General features: G+C 36.0%; 1 protein-coding gene across 10 annotated transcripts in view; it reads left to right on the forward strand.

The window, feature by feature from the left end:
- Window positions 1-15,208, forward strand: part of CLCN3 (chloride voltage-gated channel 3) — a 91,016-nt gene extending 75,808 nt beyond the window's left edge. For 7 of the 10 annotated variants that reach the window (XM_064585286.1, XM_064585284.1, XM_064585285.1 and 4 more), the window contains 4 exons: window positions 2,890-3,288; window positions 7,163-7,379; window positions 12,100-12,175; window positions 13,877-15,208. In XM_064585286.1, coding sequence (XP_064441356.1) covers window positions 2,890-3,288; window positions 7,163-7,379; window positions 12,100-12,175; window positions 13,877-14,035 — 851 coding nt within the window. In that variant the 3' untranslated portion in view covers window positions 14,036-15,208. The remainder of the gene's footprint in view (window positions 1-2,889; window positions 3,289-7,162; window positions 7,380-12,099; window positions 12,176-13,876) is intronic. The other 3 variants (XM_064585288.1, XM_045880147.3, XM_045880148.3) reach the window with 1 other exon arrangement.
- Window positions 15,209-15,897: the final 689 nt, after the last annotated feature.

The following is a 15,897-nucleotide window of genomic DNA, read 5'->3' on the forward strand; positions in this document are numbered from 1 at the left end:
TCTGAGAGAGAAAAGAGCAAGTGTGACCGCACATTTATGCTTGGTTGGTGAGGTGGGGGAGGGTGGTACAGGCCAGAGGAAGAGAATGCTTTAACTAAAATGAAACAGTACTACTATTATATGGTGTTTAGGTAGTACTAGTTTTCATTTTGCCTGTCTCTAAACATTTGTTAATGGAAAAATTTAATGGTGGTTAGCATCTTTTAAATATTGTGTAATGCTTTGTAACAGAAAACATCTCAGTACAACCTAGGTTTAATTTGAATCTTGTCCAGGGAAATTTTTGTTCTTTTCATTGTCAAGGATCTTGGCTTCCCTATGACGACTGTAGCATGCTTCCTGAGATTAGCATTCTAGCAAAGTGTCAGACTAGATTTGGCTCTGCAGTGACTTATAGTTAGCTGTAGTGGAAGATTTCTTTACCAGCCCTCCTCCATTTAAGGTGCATTTATAGCAAAATGAAAAAAGGTAACTATTGTTTTAATGAAAAAAAAAATATCTGCATTGAATACTTAAGAGTCTATGTGTTCTCTTGGATATGAAAAATAGTTATTTCTTTTTATATTTAAAATGTCAGCTGAATTTTGGTTATGATATTTAATAATAGTTGGTATTTTGACTTATTTTTGTTCAGTGAATCAAAATTATATAATTATTGATCTTCAAAAGTATCGTATCAAGTGAAAGTGAGGGACAGAATCATTTTCACCAAAGTAGCAATTACTTAGTAGTTATCCACTTTCTCTTTAACAGTGCTAGGTGCAGTGAGTGATACAAAAAGAAGTATAAAACATGGGCCCAACCTCAAGTACAGTCAAGTTGGGGAGACAAGAACGAAACTGAGAAAACAATAGTGAGCATTATGTAATGATTAAATATAGTACCGAGTCTATGAAAATTGTAGGAATTTAGAGAAAAGGAGAGCTGACATAGTTCAGGTAGAGTAGAACATGAGCTTTACTTAAGATTAGTAGAACTTAAAGAAGAGGACTTTTTTGAGGAATGTAATCATGTGAAGGCAAAGGAATTGGGATAGGGATAAATTTAGTATTCATGGAGCTTTGAAGATACCGACAATATTGAAGTAGAGAGTGTGTTTTGGATACTTTTGGGAAATGAAGTTGGATTAGTGAGAAGGAGACATACTATGAAAAGGCTGTGGCAGAGTCATGGCTTTGGCATTTGTAGCTTGATGACTTTGGGAATGTTCCTTTGCTTTTTTATTTTCTTATCTTTAAAATAGAAATAATAACTACTTACCTCCTACTGTTGTTTTGAGGATTATATGAGATCAACTGCATGTAAAGCTGTTAGCACAGTGCCAGGTAAAATAAGTCACTTAGTTTAAAAAAAAAAGCCTTTGTGAACTGACTAGGGACATGCCTGGCATAGTGTAGATACGTAATATATAGTAGGTTCTTTCTCCCTTCTATTTTTATTTTTATTTTTTTTTAACAGTTTGCCACATTTATTTTCTCTTACATATGTATAAGCATGTATACACACATATACACACATAAATATATGCATAACAAACATAAACAGATACACGTACACTTTTTTTGCCAAATATTTTAAAGTTGCACATATCCCAGTATTTCACCCCTTAATTCTTAAACATTCCCTACATAATCCCAATACCATTATCACACCAAAGACAATGAACACTAATTAAATAATATCACTTAATAAGTCCCCATATTCGGATTTCTCCAGTTGTCTTCTCCCTTCTATTTTTAGATTAAAAAACAAAAAGGAAGTGTTTAAGCTTAATACAGTATGAACTGGTGAGCCCTGATAGGTTTTTGAGCAAAGGAGCAACATGGTGAAAGTAGTACTTAGGAAAGATTAACCTGGGAACATGGCTTATAAAGTGGATTGAAGATAATGGGGCTTGGAGTCAAGGAGGTAAGATAAAATAGTGTTAAAATTAAGGAACCATGTCTTGAGAGTCTGGACTAATTGGTAATAGTGACAGTATTGAGAAAGGGACCCATAAATAAATATTTTGCAAAGTTAATCAGATAGGACTTGTGAGGGTTTAGGTGTTGGAGTAAAGTAGAGGGATAGACCTGGAATGACTGTCTAGGTTGCCGGGAAGAGTGTAGTGCTGGTGCTGGAGTCAGGAAAGTTGGGATGGGTAGCTCTTTGGGAGAAGAAGAGGATTTTGGTTTTAAGTGTGTGGTGTTTTTTGTGACAGTGGGTCATCCAAAGTCTTTTTACAGTTGGAAAATGAGATAAACAAGCAATAAGATAAGGTATGCAGAGTTGGAGACATGGGGCAAATGCAATAGTAAGTGGAGAGATGTGGTTTATGAGGCATCAGCATACGGATGGTAGTTCAGAATGATGATTTGGGTAAACAAATAGATGAGTTTTCTAAGGAAGGGGATATTACCCTGTTAACATAAATCACAAGGCATTAAAATATTTTACTCATTTTGAAAAGATACAGAGGAGAGAAGTGTATTAAGTTAATATTCTACCCACATATGAGCTTAATTTTAAATTGGTAGCTATGACGTAAAAGGTAGCTCTGATGTGCGTCACCAAATTCTTTACTTAATAATCCATTTTATAAGAGTGAAATTAATCTTTGCTATAGCAATAAACCAAAATGGCAAGCTTGTTTTAGTTGGTCAGCTGTGTACTGTGAAGTAAACAGGTTTTGAAATGTTATTTTAATAGTCTTTTGTGTTAAACAAAGAAAATCAGTGTTTCTCTAGATCTTCTTAAAATAGTGGTGATTGTCTTAAGAGAGGAGTAGCAGTTTTTGATGGTAATCCTTTTCACTAAGTTCTATTTACAATTCGCATTCAACTGCCTAGCACAAAAATTCCGCTAACATGTCCTGTCCTCCTTGACCAATGGTTCTTACTTTTTTTTCAGGTGGTGTGACAAGGATGACTGTCTCCCTGGTGGTTATCGTTTTTGAGCTTACCGGAGGCTTGGAATACATTGTTCCCCTTATGGCTGCAGTTATGACCAGTAAATGGGTTGGCGATGCTTTTGGTAGGGAAGGCATTTATGAAGCTCACATCCGGTTAAATGGATACCCTTTCTTGGATGCAAAAGAAGAATTCACTCATACCACCCTGGCTGCTGATGTCATGAGACCTCGAAGGAACGATCCTCCCTTAGCCGTCCTGACACAGGACAATATGACAGTGGATGATATAGAAAACATGATTAATGAAACCAGCTACAATGGCTTTCCTGTCATAATGTCAAAAGAATCTCAAAGATTGGTGGGATTTGCCCTCAGAAGAGACCTGACAATTGCAATAGGTACCCTTTTTAAAAAATACATACACATAAATCTATCTATATCTGTATCTGTTGGAATCTGTATATACTTAGATAGATATAGACATATAATAGATTTCTTGAGGAAAGGAAAGCAATAATATTTAATTGATTGGGTTTGTGGGGGCGAGAGGTGTATTTTATTTATGTCCCTGAAAGTCTTGAGTTCTTTAGGGAAGGAATTAGGCATCTGTGAATTATTTCCCCACTAAGTACAGTTTTTTTTTTTAAGAAATCTTTTTATTTTATTTATTTATTTTTAAAGATTTTATTTATTTGTGATACAGTGTGCAAGAGAGCACGGGGTTGGGGGGTTCAGGGGGAGAGGGAGAAGGAGGCTCCCTGCTCAGCAGGAAGCCCAATGCGGCACTCAATCCCAGCACCCTGGAATCATGGCCTGAGCCGAAGGCAGACCCTTAACCAACTGAGCCACCCAGGTGTCCCACTAAATACAGTTTTATCTTTTGATTTGGCATTGTTATCAGAGATCAAAGTCAGATTCTTTCTTTTCCCACTAAGATAAGCCTTGTGAAGTTGATATCATTCATAATAGCATATAAGATAAGGCCTTAGCAAGTGCTAGGGCATCCCACTAAATACATTCTTGTATTTAATATTGGCTTATTTGAATGCAAGTTATTGAAAATCTTGTCTTTGTTGGTGTGTTTCATATCAGATTGATAGGTTTTCCTTTTTCAGCTTTTGGATTTAGGTTTACAATATTAACATATAGCATCTACTTTAAAGTGAAAAAAAATCATTGAGAGTTTATTTTGGGCAAATGTTAGGTTGAAAAGTATATAAGTCATATTGTATTTTGAGATGTTATTCCTGCAAGTATAGATTAAAGGCATTAGCCATATTATTTCTTGGAAATAAACTTTTTATGAGGAGGAAACAATTGTGTTCCTCCAAAATTTATTTTTCTCCTTCTCATAGTCCTGAAGTACTGATGAGGAGGCTAGTAAGGCCTTTTCTATGCAATCTGATTCCTTTTCCTCTCTCCCCGCCAGCTCCCAAAGGTGATAAAGGATATTTTCATCAAGCTGTTGCTTTCATACTCCTGAGTTTTTAGTGGAGGACCATGAGCTGAAATGTTAAGCATTTGGTCCTGTGAGCCCATCCTCTACAACTTATCTCTGTGGCCATTGCAAAAGGATTGTAAAATATTTTAATTCTTGTGCCATTTGAAGAGGGAAGACTTAGGGGAGTGTTTCTCAAATCAGAATGGAAATGCTCAGTTTATAAGAGCTATCAAAACAAAACAGAAGCGTCTACAGAGAATATCCTGTTTAGTTAAGGAAAAGGCTACAGCTTTGGAAGAGTTTTTTTTTTTTTTTTTAAAGATTTTATTTATTTATTTGAGACAGAGCGAATGAGAGACAGAGAGCATGAGAGGGAGGAGGAGGGTCAGAGGGAGAAGCAGACTCCCTGCCGAGCAGGGAGCCCGATGCGGGACTCGATCCCGGGACTCCAGGATCATGACCTGAGCCGAAGGCAGTTGCTTAACCAACTGAGCCACCCAGGCGCCCTGGAAGAGTTTTTTAAAGACTAGCAATCTTATCATTCCAGGGTTTGCTGTAGGTAATAGAATAGTTGCTGAGAATGGGCAATGTATGTTGCTCTTGTGTTTAAGTGTTTCAGCTTCTGAGCTAATCCCATGGCCAAACCTATAGTAGGAGAAGAATTTCACTGTTTAGATTCCTATTCTTTAGGTTTTAATGGTAGCCAGCCAAAGAAAAGAAAAATGTCAGAATTTTAGAATTTATATAGGAATTTAAAGGAAAAAAGCAAGGTTTTTAAGAGATGAATAAAGTGGTAAAAGTTAAGAATTATTCATAATCCCACTGATTCTGTGGATATATTTTTCAGAGGTTTTTTGTTTTTTTTTTTAAAGATTTTATTTATTTATTTGAGAGAGAGACAGCGGGAGAGGGAACACAAGCAGGGGGAGTGGGAGAGGGAGAAGCATGCTTCCCGCCAAGCAGGGAGCCTGATGTGGGACTTGATCCCAGGACCCTGGGATCATGACCTGAGCTGAAGGCAGCTGCTTAATGACTGAGAAAATGAAAACTATGATGATATTTTCTGCTTTAAAAGCCTTTGAATGAATGGCATTAAAAAAGATTGTTTTTCAAACAAAGCAAAACAATCCTAGCAGATGCCTCGGCACTTTATAAGTACTCAATAAATGATGCTTGTTAAAATAGTTACTGTAGGGTGCCTGGGTGGCTCAGTTGGTTAAGCGACTGCCTTCAGCTCAGGTCATGATCCTGGAGTCCCCGGATCGAGTCCCGCATCGGGCTCCCTGCTCGGCAGGGAGTCTGCTTCTCCCTCTGACCCTCCCCCCTCTCATGTGCTCTCTCTCATTCTCTCTCTCTCAAATAAATAAATAAAATCTTTAAAAAAAAAATAGTTACTGTATTCATATAAAGGACAAATTTAAGTCAGGCTGGGTTTCACTAGCCTTGTGCCTTGTATATCGAAGGAACATTACAATAAACAGGTTAGTAACTTCTTCTAAAATTTTCTGAAACTTCTATCATTAAATATTTAAACAATCTCAGCACATTTTCATTGATGGTATAATAATTTGTTATTTTAAGGTATTTAAGTTTGATGAGTGGGGTTAGTTTTAACTCAATATCTGTCATGCTAACAGTATTTACACTCCACCATTCATAGATCATTAGCCAGATGCTTCTGTGAGTTAAGAGAACTTAAGGAACATCTTTCAGGAATCGTTTATGTCAGTTGCTAATGGGCTTTTTTCTTTTCTATGCTTTTATCATGCTTTTAAAGTGGTTTGGTAAGTACTAGTCATTAGAACTTCTTTTAGTGCCTTCCTACCTGAATGTGTTCCAGTACAGTTAAATAAGGCTTTAGAGGTCAGAAGGAGCAAACAAAATTGCAGTGTTTGTTTAGGAGCTATATATGTTTATCTGCTTCTCAATCTTCTCAATCTGATGCTTGTTATTTTGGCTTAAATATTTTTGTAGCAAAATTAATGTTTAAAATATGTTCAATATGGCGAAAACATAGTTGTGAACACAGTTTTGAATACATACTAACTCAGAATACAAACATAAAGCTATTGTTGTATTCTCTCCATTTCATGGGTTTCCTTTCTCCACCTGTGGTCTCTGTTCTGCAGTTTTTTGCATCTTTACTGCTTCTTGTCTAGCACTGTCAAAGGTCGGAGTGGAGCTTGGCAGCAAACAGAAGCACTTGAAGCAGAGCACACCGGAGAGGGGAAATTAGCAGAGCCTTTACAAATAAAACCTGGAAAATAAGTCTGTGTCCATCATGTGCATAGTTGTAGTTTCAACCCACCTGTTAATGCTCATGACGCGCCTAGAAAATTAAACTTTAACCTTAGAAAAGAGAAAGAACTAGGTAATTCACAGCGGTGGAGTATATACAACATAGTCAATATAGGAATGAAACTCTTTAGTCCCACCTCTGCAGGATAAGTGACATTTAGCATGGGCAGCTATCATTTGATGATGGATTCCTATAACAAACCATGTTGTAATTTGTGCAGGTTTTAAAAAGCCATATTTCACACATGCTTCCTTGTTCTCCAGAGTTAGAAAACAGCTTTAGCCTCAGTAAAGAAAATTGATAGACCACAAATATTTTATTTACATGAAGATGATTTGTTATTGGTATAGTCTAATTCTGTCAAATATAAGAAATTACTAAATTTTCAGTTGATTCCTTTCTTGGGTAAGAAGGTAGGAAAAAATGAAGGGACCAAAATTCATGGGATACATTTGGTTACTTTTTAAAATCTCCAAATAAACAGATTCCCCTTAACACAGATTAACTTCGGGTCTTCTCTCTCTCTTTTCAGAAAGTGCCAGAAAAAAACAAGAAGGTATTGTGGGCAGTTCTCGTGTGTGTTTTGCACAGCACACCCCATCTCTTCCCGCGGAAAGCCCTCGGCCACTGAAGCTTCGGAGCATCCTTGACATGAGCCCTTTTACCGTGACCGATCACACCCCGATGGAAATTGTGGTGGATATTTTCCGAAAGCTGGGTCTGAGGCAGTGCCTTGTAACTCACAATGGGTAAGTCTGGTGAAAGAAATCAGTTCGTGTCACAGAATTTATGACACTTTTTAGTGGAATTCATATTCACTTCTTAGGGGAGAGTGTAAGTCAGCTTCCAGGTGGAAAAGTCTGTCTTTTTAGTGTGGTTATAAATACAGGATCCATATTGATCAGATTGGCACTTACCAAGAATAAAAAAAAAAAGTCAACTGGCAGATCTTTGCCAAAACATAAAGTAGCATTTGTGAGGAACACGTCAGAGTTGGCAAAGAGGAGTAGTGGACCTAACCTGAATGGAGTAGAGAAAAAAACCTGTTTTCTTTTTAGTAAGTATTTCATTCTTTGAATATAACTTTCTAGTTCAGTAATAACTATGTAGTTATTTTGCTGTTTACTATTTCAGCCATTATTTTACTTACTGTGTAATGAGGGAAATAACGCATAATTAAATGAAATTTGTAAATTAGCTAAAATCCTCCTTTAGCAAATGCTTTTTTTTCCTCTTTTCTACCTTTTCCACCCACAAAGCTTTCATATAAACTGCTAATGACAAAAAACTCATGTATTTAAAATGTATAAATTGGTTAACTTATTTTTCTGCCCTTCACACATGAACTACCAGTGTTTCTCCAGGACAGGACCATAGAAGAGTTTTGTTTGGGGGTGTCACAGGGACAGAGTGGAGATGTGATGCACAGTCTGCCTCAGCAGAAGTACTCCTGCTTCATTGCCACTGCCCCCGCCCGTCCCTGCACTGGGGATCTGTTTCCCCACCTACTCTCTCTCCAGTCCCCTTTATGTCCATTATACTACTCTTCCTAGTTGAAATACTTAAGAACACTGTTTTAATCTGAAGGCTGAGGACAGAAAGGGCTGGAAATAAGAAACAAAGGGTATTCTTGATTGTGCATAAATTAAATGGTTTAACCCTGCCCTGCACGAAGCTGGTTGAAATGCTAAACACTTAGAGAATCACAGCGGGTTTTCTTTTTAAAAAGCATTTTGTTCAAGACATGTGAGTGACAAAACACATGACCCCTGTCTAAAGAAAGGAGGGAAAGAAGGAAAAAAATGGGGGAAGGAAAGTTGTTTCTTGAGCACCTTCTTCAGGTTTCTCACTTAACTTTGTAGTACCTCTGCAGAGTGGGTGGTAGATCCCTACTTGACAGGTGTAATAATTGAAGCTCAGAGGGGTTTAATAATATGCCTAGTCCTGTGGTTACTAAGTCGTCGATCTGGGAACAAATATCTTTCCAGTTTTAGAGCCCAATCTCTTGCTACTGTTTTTACACTGTTATTGACTAATAGAATGTATCTTCTTTCTTTGTGATTTCTTAAACTACTACCATTTTCTTGAACAATATATTGTGCCATACTGGGTTAAGAGTAGAAATATAGAGAATTAGATCCATATTTAGTGTTTTCACTGTGCTAACCAATTAAATCTAAATAGTGTGAAATAAATTATTAAAGGTGTAAAATTCTTGATGAAAGGAAGTTTGGAATTATTAAGTATTGCAGACACTAATTGGAGAAGAGATACATGTAATAAAATAACGACTTTCTTTTAATGTTGTTTAATTAAAAAAATAATAGTTACCAAACTTCATTGTTTGAAAACTTAATAAGTACATGTTAAATGGAGTAACCTTTTATGAAGTTATATGGGTTTTAGGGCCCTTTTAATTATAAATGGCTCAATTAGAAGCTAAGCTGAGTAGTTATAATTTTTACTTGCTTTGAGTTATTCTCTGTGCCTGGCATGTTTGTCCTTTCGTGTGCTAACAAATATAAATGTCCCTCTCTAGTTACGATTACTTATGATCACAAAGCTGTATGGGTCAATTACCATATTTCACTTTGCTGATTAATTCCCAGATTTTTGGCAGCACAGATATTAGAAAGGAAAATATTTAAAAGAAAGTGTAAAAATAACAAAATGTGGGGTAGGGGGAGGATAGCTAATTAAAATCTTACCTCATACTGCCCATTTATAAGAAAGCTTGCGGTGTGGGGTAGCTTTTTCTAAAGGAATATGTTTAATTGCCTTGATTATTAAATTTTTCTTATTTCTGTCCTTCAAGGAAAATAAATTGATATATATAGAAAGAAAAGACACCACTTGGGGTGGTAGCTCTTGGGTCTTTATTTTCTTGGAAGTATGTAAGGAAGTAGAGTGTTTTTATTCTCACTTGAAGTTAAATGACAAAGTTAGAAAAAAAGTCATATCTACTCGTTTTTAGTGGAGAGTGTAAAGTTCTGGATAACTGTCAGCACCTTCTAGCTCGTAGTGGGTCCTTGGAAGTGGAAAATAACTATTTGGGGGAAGAGATACAGCAAGTCCAACTGTTAGGTACAAGGAGAAAATGAGAATAGGGAGATGAGGGAGAAGTGTGTAAATTTTAAAGATGTCAGTTGTAGATTTCCCATGTTTTATATTTGAATTAGCAGAATTTCTCAAAATCTTTTTAGTCTTTTTTTTTTTTTTGGGATTTTACTTATTAATTTGTCAGAGAGAGAGAGCGTGTGGGTGCACACAAGCAAAGGGAGTGGCAGGCAGAGGGGGAAGTAGGCTCCCTGCTGAACAGGGAGTCCAATGTGGGACTCGATCCCAGGACCCTGAGATCATGGCCTGAGCTGAAGGGAGACACTTAACCAACTGAGCCACTCAGGCGTCCCAAAATCTTCTTAGTCTTGGTGGATCTAGCAGGATGTTAATAGGCATTGCTCAGAAAGAGTTTTGTGACCATGTAAGTTTGGAATGTATTGGATTAAATACAATTGAGGTTTCTCTATTGTGGAATGTCCCAAAGTTTATAAAATGTTGATATTATTTGAGTCCCGGGGACAATAGGCAAGTTTTCCAAACTTGTTTGAACATGCAGCCTTTTATTTTATTTTATTTTATTTTTTTATCTTATTGATTGATTGAAGGAAGAGGGCAGAAGAACTCCTGGGACTGGTGTTTTTTGGAACATATTTTGGAAAAACGTTGGGTCGTGCTCTGTTAACACTTACATCATTGTTAGCCCCACAAGGAAACAACAAAGTATTCTTTATATAAGTTACATTTTGCATTGATTTTCTTTGCACTTCCTGAAATTAATAAAGTAGCACTGAACTTGGCCTTACTACTCTCAAATCACTTTTCTCCATTAGAGAGAAAATATATTTATTTCCTCCTTTTTAGGACCATTACTTTATAATATAGAGATTACTTTATAAATCTCCAAATTTGCCATTTGGTCCTTAATCAATTTGTAACTCTCCTCATTTTGTACCTTGTGATTTGGCAGAGCTTACTAAAATAGTAACTGAAAGTAATCGTATATAATTGGAAAGAAAAGAATGAGTAAGAATTAAACTGGAATTATTTAATTGTCAAGGTTTTTTCACATTTCCTGACTCCAACTATAAATTAAAGTGAATTGATGGTTTTTTGTTGTTTTCCCTCACACTTATTAGTGCTTATTTTATATATGCATTTTTTATTTCATGAGTGCATTTTCTGAGCCTTTTTGGAGGGAGAACTTGTTTGTATCCTCTGACAACTTTTCAATTTATCTTTGTTCTTAAGGATCAGTACATTATTTTAAATACTGAGAAAACATTAGCAGAGAACCTATTTCTGCCTTTCCCCAGTGTCTGCCCTCCCTGCTTTCCCACTCCCACACCCAGGCATCATCCTTAATAACTGTTTTATAACTGACATATCTGTAGGCCTTGACTACTTTAAGTGAAGTCCCCTAGTGACATTCTTTAAGAAGTCAGAATGTTCAAAGGCAGTTGAATAGTAAAGTTGACTTAACTAGATCACCAGGGAAATGTCCAATACCTTGAAGGGCATTCTGGATGGGCTTCCAGAATTTGAAGATTAAGGCTTTTTAAGGTCTTTGAATTCATTATTTTTGTTGCCATATATTGTAGTCGAATTCTTCCATTATAAAACCAGTAACCAGGATTTTGTTCTAATAAATCTAATTATTTTCAAGTATCCTTGTGACAATTTGTGTCCCTCATTTTGCTTGATATTATAATAGTGATAGATTAACTGAAAAATAATCATTTAGAAAAAAACATGCATAATGTAAAAGACATTTTGACCTCTAATTATAAATACATCTTACTAGCTTATTTTAAGAAGTAGCTTTCAGCATGTCCTGAAAATTAGGGGGTGTGTGTATTGGTTGGCATTATTTATTTAAGTGCACATTACCTTTCATTTTAATCCCAAGTAGTAGTAAAACCCGCGGGATTTCTTAAGTCTCCTCATAGGCAATTGAGGCTAAGCCTTCTTTCTACCTTTTCACTGCTGAGGTAGATCCAAATAATAGCAGCTGCATTGTTAACATTTTAGAAATTAGAAAAATACTTTCCCCTGATGAAGGGACACTGAAAATGAAACTAAATTTTAGAGGTTTATAGCTGTGTATTGTTTCTTTTGTACTTTTCTTTATAGTCATTTTCATTGCAAACTTTTATAATTTTGATTTTTAATTTAAAAAGGAAAACAACTCACCTATATTTAAAAATAGTATCATGTCTCTTATGAAAGTCAGTAGAAGTTATGCAAATGGGGCCTGGGGTTTCAAATCATTTTTGTTTTTATTTTTCTAAAGTTCATTAAAAGCATTCTTATGGTTCATGTTTTTTATTTTTTTCTCTCCTTTATCATTATGATTGGAACCTCTTTTAATTTAATTTCTCACAGTTATTAGCATAACATGATCTGTTTCAGGATTGTCTTGGGGATCATCACAAAGAAGAACATATTAGAGCATCTCGAGCAACTAAAGCAGCACGTCGAACCCTTGGTGATTAGATATATGAGATCTCCTCATTAGACACCTTAGAAGTCAGGAAGCATGAAACTTGTGAACTGTTCAGTTCTGTCTGTCCCAGATATCTGCTGAATAAAAAAAAATCCTACATGCTGCCAATTACATTTATATCTCATAAACTATGTCTGTAAGATAAATTTAGATATTTGTAAGATTCCATTCACAGGAAGTTAGCAAAAGTTAATGTCTCTCATCAAAATCATTGGTTGCAATTTAAGAACTATAAACAGTTTGATAATTAAATGAGTAAATATTATTGGATGTTCTTAAACACAAGTGTGTCTACCTTAGTTGATACACCGGTTTCAGAAGGTGACTGACTGGTGGAAAATGTCTGTCCCCCACCCCCAAAACCCTTTTTCTTTTTTATGTTTCCTAATCTTGTGGTAGTCTTGTGGTAAATCTAAGCTCATAAATGATTTTAACCGAGCTTAGCAATGTTAGAATTGCTGAATGTTAAACAGATTTTTTTATGGGCACACTAACTAGAGCGTAATGTTGTATATATTTGTGATCATAGCATTAGTTCTTTTTCTGCTATACCTTGCATACCTTCACAGTCAAGAATGTGTGTCCTGCCATTTCATTAGTGAACTGTACCTAGATTATGTGTGTGCCCCTTTTGTTTGATGTTTCCAGAATGCTGTGAGCAGCTTTTGGGGTCAAATGCATTTGTTTTAACTGGCTTTATGTCCTAGTGGTTTCATGGCTAAAGATAAATTTTGAATTATCTTACCTTATAACCTAAAAATTGTCTGGCTTTAGCAATTAATGCCTGAAATTATTTTGCCCTGTAATTGTCATACCTATATAAAACCTGTCCCAGTTTGCTTAAGTACACAACTGATTATGTATTTCTGTTGTATGCTAATATTTCACAAGTGTTTCATGCATCCTTTTTTAAAAAACTACTAACCAGAATAATAAGTAGCTACTCATTCATTCTGCTTTCTGCTTCACCTATAATAATCTTTTAGGACTGCTTCTTGATTTTTTCACCGTAAGCATTAACAACCAAGACTTTCATAAAAGCACTGTATCTTAACTTTTTCGGCCAAAAGCAAAAGAGGAAAACATTGATGAGTGTACTAGAAACTTGGGTTGTCTTACAGATTTATTCTCTGGGCTCTGAAGTTTGGGATTGGAGTTCTTTGTTGACCATTTTATCTCAATTGTATGTGCTTTCATGAAGATTCTGCATACAACTGGGCAATCCTTAAGTTATTTTTTTAAAGTTGGTTAAATTTGGTTTTAAAAAAATGGAATATTGAGGAGATTTGGTCATCAGACATTTTACTGCTTTCTTGATGTCCTGGCAATGACTTTTCCTTCTCAAATGGGATCAGTATCATTTCTTGTTCACACATCCTCCCATTTTGTTTTACTTTTTTGTTGGCATACATGAATCGAAGTACCTCTACTTCAGTGAGGCGTGCAGTCCTCAGAGTCTTGGTGGAAAGGACATCGTACTATTAGTGACCATGATACTTTCATATCAAAGGATGGTTGCTGGATAATTTAATTATCTTTACCAATAAAATACTTTTTGAAAATGCAAAATCACGGTGCTTGCTTTGCTCTATTCCTGTCAACAAAAAGGGTTTAGCTATAGAGTTAGCTTTGCTTTTCTTTTCCCTTTTATTTTAATAGCAATCTTCTGTTTATTCCTTTCAGGCGCCTCCTTGGCATTATAACAAAAAAAGATATCCTCCGTCATATGGCCCAGACGGCAAACCAAGACCCCGCTTCAATAATGTTCAACTGAATCCTATAGATGAGGAGAGAGAGGAAACAGAAGAGGAAGTTCATTTGTTGAATAGCACAACTCTTTAACCCGAGGGAGTCGTCTACTTTTATTTCTCCTTTAAAAAAAGAAAGACAAGAAATCTAAAAGCCAGGCTTTTGCAACACGGTTTGCAAATACGGCTGGTGGAATGGAGGAATTGTTTGGGGAGGGAAAGGAGCGAGAAGGAAGTGAGTGAGGTATTTCCCCTTCTAACTGAGAGCAGCAAATCGTCTCCTGTTGTTCTGCACTGGATGCATTCAGCTGAGGATGTGCGTGGTAGTGCAGGCGGGAGCATCAGCGGAGAGGGCGCCGCGGCCGTGGAGTCCTCGGACCAGCTGGAGCACCTGGCCTGTTTCTCCAGCATCGCAGCAATAGCAGTCCCTGTTTCTGGAGGAATTACTTTGAATTGAGCCATCTATAAGACAGCAAGGTCTTGCCCTTTTGTATCAAAACTGTTCTGTTTAATTCACGAATGATATAGTTAAGCATTATCTTTCTACATTCCAGAAGAGCGTTTCTTTTTCTTTCTCCCTCCCTCTCTCTCTCTCTCTTTCTCTCTTGAGCTGTGGCAAAGCCTCTTTAAACTGGTGTACCCTTTTGAAACAGTCCTTTCTCATATTGAGATGTACTGTGATTTTACCGAAGTTTCATCACAAGAAGGGAGTGTTTCTTGTGCCATTAGCCATGCAGTTGGTACCATCACTAAATGCTTGGAGCGGTCACATGCACCACAACAAAGGCCAATCAAATGGGTAAAATCTCGAAGGAAGCGTGAAGGAAATCTCTCAGCTTGTGTGCATTGTGGTTCAGAATCAACAACAATGAACCTTGACTTGTAAGGATAAACAGTTTTCTTTTTGTTTTTTTCCTCTCAGACTTTATGGATAATGTGACCTGGTCTTATGCAAATTTTCTATTCTATTCTAAAACTACTATAATAGACAAGTACTGTTCAGCATAAGGAAACAAAATGCTGCTGCTTTGACAGTAAAGAGAAGGAAGTATTCTGTTTAGCTGTATCTGGTATTAATTGCATGTTTAAACACTGGAATTTTTTTTCTTGAAATTAGATCAGTCATTTTTTTTTCTTTCCTCAAGATATTTTATTGCTGACACTGAAGAAGAAATGTAATTCATAACTTGCACTAAATGTATATTTCTTTTCTTAAAAATTTACCATTCTTATTTATATTTTTATGGATTAAAATTTATAAAATACAGATCAGTTAATATCGTGCTTAAATAATTTTACCTTTTTAATGTGATTTTTATAGACTAATTCAGACTTACAAATATGGAGATATGAACAAAGTTTACACTGGGAACAAGGGTTTAAAAAGAGGTTGTGGTTATTTGTCTGTGATCCAGTGTGTACATAAACCTTTTTCCGATCTTTCACTGCCATCCTCTGGATTATGTATTCTGTACATTTTGACTCATTAACTAGAAAGTTAAAACACAACAAATCACTTTGCAGATTAAAACCAAAAGTCAAATAGTGTTAACCTTAAAAAAAAAAAAAAATCAAGCAAATGAAAACAATTGCAAAGGTAGCAGTTAAAATTTTAATCTGAACATAACCTTTGAATCTTTGGGTACATCACATCCATAAGTGTTCAGTTAATGTTTTGAATATCCACAGTGCACATTTTTGCAGGATGAGTTGAAAATGTACTGGGGTGTGTTTGGAATTTTTGTTTTTGGAAATGTCTGTCTTAATCATGGTCTTAATTCACTATCAGCAAAGGCAGTTTACTTGAAGGACTGGCCTATATAATCTGGGCTTATGCATTTTTGGTAGGAAATGAATTTTGCAGACAGACATTTTCTGAAACATAACTGGCAATGAGCCGTTTTTACATTTTGGAAGTGATTCTTCACTTCCTAGTTCTTAAAAATAATATATCCG

This window comes from Mirounga angustirostris, unplaced genomic scaffold (assembly GCF_029215605.1).
Source record: "Mirounga angustirostris isolate CCGP_5_RB_7025 unplaced genomic scaffold, mMirAng1.0.hap1 SCAF_2, whole genome shotgun sequence".
Lineage (NCBI taxonomy): Eukaryota > Metazoa > Chordata > Mammalia > Carnivora > Phocidae > Mirounga > Mirounga angustirostris.